Raw genomic sequence first — 8142 nt, 5'->3', positions numbered from 1 at the left:
TTCCGGCCACTAATCCCTCGCGGCCGGAGAGATGGCCGTCAACCGTTGGTTGTGCTTAGCTATTCGCAGAAACACAATAATTGTGTCTAGACGACGACTATATACGCACTAATACGTACTGAAGCAACGACATGGACGGTCATGCTGAGATTCATTTTCAGAAATTGCTAAAGGAATATACACTATACCAGTATAATTATTGTACTACGTAGTATTTTAAAAACCTCGTCTCTGGAATTTAATTTGGTAGGAGATTTTTAAAGACGTTAATTAGTTGAACAAAAGTAGTAGCTAGTGCAGTGCAGTGTACCACACCAGAGACGATGTATAGAGTGGATTGGTGGTGCCTGTCTCCTCTTCACTGGCATTACTATTATTCTAGCACACTGGTTTTTTGTCCTCTCCTGTTTCTTTTGTTTCATCCGGCCGGCAGCAGTGCGATTTGCACACACAATAACGACCTGCCATTCGCAGCAAGTAAATAAAATCTTGAAGTTCCGCTGCTGCACAAGAATCTGCATGCCCACTGCTGTTTCTCCTCTTCTGGAATGCCGATCACTACCACACAAGTACTAGCAGTATAGTAGAGAGTAGCACTGCCGACTAGCTAGCTCTGCTCCGCTGTACGCCACTCCGATCCACTGGGCACTGCTGCACCTGAACACGTCCCATGTTATCCGGGCCGGCACGAGATAAACGCCCGATCCAGGAGCTGTAGCGCACAAGCACAAAATGCATGGTCACTCAAGGGATATATCCTCCACTACACCTAGGTCGTCTACGAGGAGATCGCGCGCCGCATCGCCGGTCGCTGCCGGGCCCTCCCCCTGAGTCCCCTCCCCTCCCCTCCCCTCCCCTCCCTAGGACTAGCAGGAGGCAGCAAGGCCGGGCGCGCCATGACCTGTCCGGGTCCGACGTGGGCGGGGCTTGCCGGGCTGTTGCCCACCTCCCGACGCGACACGGGTCCCCACACTGCCGCCCCCGGACCCGACACACCTCGCCGTCACCCTCGTGCCCTCCGGCTCCGCCCCAACTATATAAACCGCCCTCCTCTCCTCCTCCACACCCATCATCAGATTCATTCAGGGCATCACACAACTACCACTCCTCCCTCCTAGTCCTGCACTCCACCGTTTCATCGCCACCGATCTCCGGCGCTCGATCGCCTCAACCAACTCCTCCTCTGCTCCTGTTCCGTCGGACCCACTTCTCTGCTCTTTAATCCTCGCCATCTTCTTCTCCTGCCTGCTGGGATAAATGGCGGTGATGACCGACATGCCGGCGGCCACGGCGCTGCGCGCGCCGCCGGTCCCGGCGGCGGCAGGCAGCGACAAGGACGTGGAGAAGCTGAGGTTCATCGAGGAGATGACCTCGGACGTGGACGCCGTGCAGGAGCGCGTCCTGGCCGAGATCCTCGCCCGGAACGCCCGCACCGAGTACCTCGCCCGCTGCGGCCTCGCGGGCGCCACCGGCCGCGACGCGTTCCGCGCCAGGGTGCCCGTCGTCACCTACGAGGACCTGCAGCCCGACATCCAGCGGATCGCCAACGGCGACCGCTCGCCCATCCTCTCCGCGCACCCCATCTCCGAGTTCCTCACCAGCTCCGGTACCTCGGCCGGCGAGCGCAAGCTCATGCCAACCATCAAGGAAGAGCTCGACCGGCGCCAGCTGCTCTACAGCCTCCTCATGCCCGTCATGAACCAGTAAGTTCATCGTCATTACGAGCAGGAGTACTCTTCGTAGATTATTGGAGGACACTGTAGATTATATTAGATTAGATTAGATAGCGTGGCATATGCATGCTAATTGGCGTTTACTGTTTGTACTGATGGATGGATTGCCTTGCAATTGCAACCTGACTGACTGACTGACTGACTGGACAGGTACGTGCCGGGGCTGGACAAGGGCAAGGCGCTCTACTTCCTGTTCGTCAAGTCGGAGACGACGACGCCCGGCGGGCTGACGGCGCGCCCCGTGCTGACGAGCTACTACAAGAGCGAGCACTTCAAGAACCGCCCGTTCGACCCGTACCACGACTACACGAGCCCGACGGCGGCGATCCTGTGCGCCGACGCGTTCCAGAGCATGTACGCGCAGATGCTGTGCGGGCTGTGCCAGCGCCACGACGTGCTCCGCGTCGGCGCCGTCTTCGCGTCGGGCCTCCTCCGCGCCATCCGCTTCCTGCAGCTCCACTGGGAGCAGCTCGCCGACGACATCGGGTCCGGCTCGCTGAACCCTCGCGTCGCCGACCCGTCGGTGCGCGACGCCGTCGCGGACATCCTCCGCCGCCCGGACCCGGACCTGGCCCGCTTCGTCCGCGCCGAGTGCTCCCGCGGCGACTGGGCGGGCATCGTCACCCGCGTGTGGCCCAACACCCGGTACCTCGACGTCATCGTCACCGGCGCGATGCAGCAGTACATCCCCACGCTCCAGTACTACAGCGGCGGCCTCCCCATGGCGTGCACCATGTACGCCTCCTCCGAGTGCTACTTCGGCCTCAACCTCCGGCCGATGTGCCGCCCCGAGGAGGTGTGCTACACCATCATGCCCAACATGGGCTACTTCGAGTTCCTCCCCGTGGACGAGGCCAGCGGCGTGCCGGCGGCGTCGGGCGACGCGGCGGCGCGGCAGCTGGTGGACCTGGCCGGCGTGGAGCAAGGCCGGGAGTACGAGCTGGTGATCACCACGTACGCGGGGCTGTACCGGTACCGCGTCGGCGACATCCTCCGTGTGGCCGGGTTCCACAACGCGGCGCCGCAGTTCCGGTTCGTGCGCCGGAAGAACGTGCTGCTGTCCATCGAGTCCGACAAGACCGACGAGGCGGAGCTGCAGCGCGCCGTGGACCGCGCGTCGGCGCTGCTCCGGGAGCGCGGCGGCGGGGGCGGCGCGGCGGTGGCCGAGTACACGAGCCACGCGTGCACGCGGAGCATCCCGGGCCACTACGTCATCTACTGGGAGCTGCTGGCCACCACCGCCGGCGGCGCCGTGGCGGGCGGCGACGTGCTGGAGCGGTGCTGCCTGGAGATGGAGGAGGCGCTCAACTCGGTGTACAGGCAGAGCCGCGTGGCGGACGGCTCCATCGGCCCGCTGGAGATCCGGGTGGTGCGGCCGGGCACGTTCGAGGAGCTCATGGACTACGCCATCTCCAGGGGCGCGTCCATCAACCAGTACAAGGTGCCGCGCTGCGTGTCGTTCCCGCCCATCGTGGAGCTGCTCGACTCCCGCGTCGTGTCGCGCCACTTCTCCCCGTCGCCGCCGCACTGGGCGCCAGCGGCTGCTCCTGCTCGCCGCTCGTCGGGCTCGGGCTAGCTAGACCCACGACGACACGAGCTCATGGAGTACGTGCTATGTAATGTGGGTGTGGGTGAACGCTCTGCAAGGTGTTAGTAAGTTGCTGGGTGTTGTTAATTAGTAATCACTAGTAGTAGTGAGTGATATGCATGATGCCGTTGCTAGTAGGTAGTACAAGTACTAGAGTTCTACTATCCCAACAAGGGAATGTGAGTATTATTAACGTGCCAAGATGTTAGTATTGCTATTAATTGCTGTCGCCCATGTTCACCTGATAGTACTGCAGCCACTCCGTTCAGTCTAGCTAGCTAGCTCCGCGAGCTATACCAGAAGTAAATAAACTGAAAATCCTTATGGGTGGTGTAAATCATGATAAATCCGGAGTTCCAGACATGCATGATCACTAGGCGCTAATAATCGGAACGGAAAGGTGATAACAAAAGCAGGAGGCATCGTCGTAGACCGGAAAGTACACATGCCCTCGAGCTTGAGCATCAAGAGTCAAAAAGGTGCTAGCCTGCTACTCCTACGTCCTGCAGAGGAACAGCAAAGTCTAAAGTCTTTGCCCTTTCGCCCAGCCTTTTTTCGAGCACAAAGTGTTTAGTGCGTAATGATTCGATTATTAGTTATAGTTAGAGAGACAAAAAAGGAAGTACTCTTTGATTGGTGCAGCCGCGCGCTTAGGCCTTGTTTATAGTTCACCCTGAAAATTAAAAAAATTTCAAGATTCTCCGTCACATCGAATCTTGTAGCATATGCATTAAACATTAAATATAGACGAAAACAAAAACTAATTTCACAGTTTAGCAGTAAATCACGAGACGAATCTTTTGATCCTAGTTAGTCTATGATTGGATAATATTTATCACAAACAAACGAAAGTACTACAGTACTGAAAACTTTTCACTTTTCGGAACTAAACTCCTTTTCTATCGAATCTGTCTATTGAAAACATGGGTGATTTAAAGGTTCCTGTCACTCGGGTGACGGAAACAATTAAAACGCTCAGTTCTCGCATCAATTACGAAACAGGTGATCCATGGAAATCAAACACCTGAATTTGAAAACCACAAGATCTACATCTAACGGACCATATAAAAAAACAAAGGATCCAAAGAAAAAACAAATTAATTCTATGGAGGCAAATTAGAAGAAATTCAAATAAAAAAAATAAAAACACAAATTGCAAAGACAAATTAATTCTATGGATGGCAAATTAGAAGAAATTTAAATTGAAAACATATAAAAAACACAAATTACAGAGACAGATTAATAATTCTATGGAAGACAAATTGGAAGAAATTCAAATTGAAAACGCATCAGAAACACAAATTACAGAGAGCAGATAAAAAAACCATATTTACACCAATAATAAAAGAAATTTACACTAATATAATCAATGTAAAAATTACAATCTGAGACTGTAAGAGAAAGACATGAATTAAAATAACATATAAACAAGAAAAACATGCTAACTAGATAATTCCTGGCAGCAGTAAACACCGAGCATGGACACTAATCTACAGTTTGCTTGAAATCTAGACAATGAACAAAGCTGATTTCTAACATAGAAGCAAAGAAGAAAGGAAGGACAAGATCAAATGAGAGATGGATCTGATGGCCACTAATCCGGGTGACAAAAAGAAAAAAAAATGCCCAGGCAACGTACAGATTTACCGTTTCTATCGCCCCCGCCAAGCGAGCCGAAAGCCAAAATCCCTTCGGCCCCCGTCTTCGCCCCCCCCCCCCCCCCCCCCCCCCCCCCCGCCCCCCCTTTTTTTTTTGCCAAAAAGCACGGTGGTTTGGTTTCCGCAGGCGTGTTGCATGCCTTACCGTACCGCCGTTGCCTTCGTGGAGCCGCGGTGGATGCGGCTGGGCGGGCGAGTGGCGTACGCACGTCTGGGCGCGCGGCGACGAAAGAAGCCGGTCGATCTTGCGGATCTGCTGCGCACACTCGCTGCTAGACTAGTGCTAGGAAATGCTACTACTAGCACGGTTCCGTGTTGGCTTCGCGTTGAACGCGTGCAAAAACGAAGTGTTCGGCGGAGACGTACGTTATTCCTCTCGCCTAGTGTGTGTCTTCCTTTTATGATCACCTCCACGAGAGAACGTATCTTTTTCATGTAAATAAACTACAAGACCCCGAATGTCAAAAGAAAAAGGATATGACATATAGAAGAACGACACACAGTACTGGGGTTACGATTGGAGTTTTTCTAGAACTAACAAACGTGGTACGGTTTGATTGAAACTAAGGGGCCACATTCATGAGCTGTTTTTCAGCTCTCTCAGCCACAAATGGGTTCGAGCGAAAGCACTTCACATATGAAGCTCTGGGAAAACCGGTGAGATAAGCAGGCGGCGCGTGGTGAAGCTGAAAATAGCAGCTTGCTCACGCTTCATCAGCATATGGGCCCAGACCCTTTTGCCCCTGCATACGTGGCGACGGTGAGACAGAGCGCGTGCTGCAGCGACGAAGCAACATCGGGGCCGAGGCGAAACACGAGCTGCATCGGCAAGGAGGAGCACGGGCGCTGGCCGCAACGACGAGGTGGAGCTCGGCTAGCTGCGTGCCGCAGCGGTGACCCTTGGCCGCAGGCCACGGCGGCGACGCAGAGCACGTGCTGCACCGACAACAAGACAGAGCTCGGCGCCAGGTGCAAAGATGAGGAGGTGAAGCTTGACGCGAAGCCAGCAAGCATCGTCGCTCCGGCCTCCGCACACGAATGGTTGCTTCAGACGCTCAGACTTCCATCGTCACCGCAAAGGAACGATTCATCGTGCCGTGCGAGTGGATAAGGACCAAGGAAAGAGAAAGGTAGAATAAATAAAGAAATAAAGGAAAGAAAAAAGAAAAAAAAGGTATTGTGGTCATTTTGTTATTCTCATCTATAATGTGAAGTTGTTTTATCAAACACTCTACCAAAATAGCTTTAGCTCTACATGTAAAGTTGTTTCTAAAGCTAAAACTAACGAAAACTAATTCACTAGTGAGGTTAAGTTGTACCAAATAGACTCTGGATGCATTTCACTGGAGTAGCCGCAATTTGGATACGTCATGGATCGTGCGACCCAAATGAGTCACAACTATTGTGAGTGTGCGTCGGCAAAGAGGACGTCAATGGAGCAAAGAGGGTTGCTTTAGTCCGCCGCAAGCTCCTGGATAGGGCAGAGAGGGGAATGAACGAGAGGGAGGTGGTAGGTATGTAGGAATTGTAAATACAGCTCAACGATATGTTTGCGTCTGTATTGATCGGACATATTGATGGTATGTCACTTGCTCAGAATGTATGTGCGAGAGACCAAGTAAGGCAGTTCCATCAAAATCCAAAAAATTTTCAAGATTCTCCGTAATATCGAATCTTGCGGCACATGCATAAAGCACCAAATATAGACAAAAACAAAAAAAATATTACACAGTTTGTCTGTAAATCGCGATATAAATCTTTTGACTCTTGTTAATTTATAATTGGACAATATTTGCCACAAACAAACGAAAATGCTACGCGGTAGCGAAATTCAAAAAAATTTCACATCTGAACGTGGCCTAAATCACAACCTGTAGCGAAAAGTGGTAAGCAGTTGCATTTAGTAGCCACATTATTTCGCACCACATAGCTTCTAGATTGACAAAATAACCATAATAGTTATAGTGCCATCACTAAAAGAGCAAAATATTAAATCCTAGACTAAATAAATTCTGAAAAGTATGAGCATTAACATCAAGTCGAGGACTCGAATAATTCGGATGGCAGGTTTTATCAAAAAACCAAACAGCTGAGCTGTTATATTCACGCATACTCACTCTGTAAAAGGAATTATAATTGATTAAGTATGTATAATAAAATAATAAATATCATTAGATTAATTATAAAATTTTATATTTTTTAGAATTACACAATGCGGCTGAGACACAGAGCCAGGTTTGGTGCGTTTGTAGCTTCAGCGCGGTCGTAGCGTATATCGAATTCTTTGGGATTCCAATCGATCAGGGAGTTTGATTAGTAGGACTCCTGGTTTGTAAAGGCCGCGTCGTACGTCCAATACTTTTTCTTTTTTGGGGCGCGACAACCATGCTTGCTGCCTCCATGTTTTGACTAATGCTCTCTGCCTGGCATCAACTTAGCACTAGTTGACCAGCGTGTATTAAGTTAGCGTGCATGGTGCCTCGAGGATTCATCACATATTCACATGTTTTCATTTTGTTGTTTAGTTGCATGCAACTATGCATGTAGCTCATCCCAAATAGGGTGTCATTATGAGATTTGTGCTAATCAAACTTTCTTAAACTTAACTAAGTTTGTAGAAAACTTTAGCAATATTTGAATCTTCAAATAAATTTATTATAAAAATATATTTAACGATTAATTCATCTGAGCAAAGAAGACCCTTCAACCGCATCTTTCTTCATGGCTACAAATCTTTGTACTTTAGTTTTTTTTTTTGTTGTTGATTCCTTTTGCTCCTCTTTGGAGCTTGTAACTCCTTTTGTAATTAAACTTGTTTTTTTAATAAAATCCAGTAGGGAATCAAACTCCTCTTGTTTCTAAAAAAAATTATGAAGTTAAAAATGTTTGGTTTCTTGGGAAATGAGAATGACACTAGGTCACAAACAATATACTAGTAGACACTCTAGGATCTAGCATAGATACCAATGCTCATGGTAAAATACCTTACTATATACCCACAGAAATAGAGATATATCTATATTGGAAAAAAAAGTGTATTGAGAGAAGAGAATGGTGCATAAATGCATCGGGAAGTGAGAATAATAACTATTTTAGGACAAAATTTGAATACTACAAAATCAAGTATTTCCGGACGAAGAGAGTATACATAGTTCCATTATTT

General features: G+C 49.8%; 1 protein-coding gene across 1 annotated transcript; it reads left to right on the top strand.

Annotated features, from left to right (window-relative positions):
* LOC8063226 (probable indole-3-acetic acid-amido synthetase GH3.8) lies at positions 1069 to 3568 on the top strand. The gene is made up of 2 exons (XM_002467628.2): positions 1069 to 1703; positions 1884 to 3568. Exons 1-2 carry the CDS (start codon positions 1258 to 1260, stop codon positions 3307 to 3309), a joined length of 1872 nt encoding a protein of 623 aa, XP_002467673.1. The 5' UTR covers positions 1069 to 1257; the 3' UTR covers positions 3310 to 3568.

Source organism: Sorghum bicolor, chromosome 1 (assembly GCF_000003195.3).
Source record: "Sorghum bicolor cultivar BTx623 chromosome 1, Sorghum_bicolor_NCBIv3, whole genome shotgun sequence".
Taxonomy (NCBI): domain Eukaryota; kingdom Viridiplantae; phylum Streptophyta; class Magnoliopsida; order Poales; family Poaceae; genus Sorghum; species Sorghum bicolor.
Note: the sequence above shows the minus strand (reverse complement) of the source record. Positions and strands in the feature narration are given on the sequence as shown.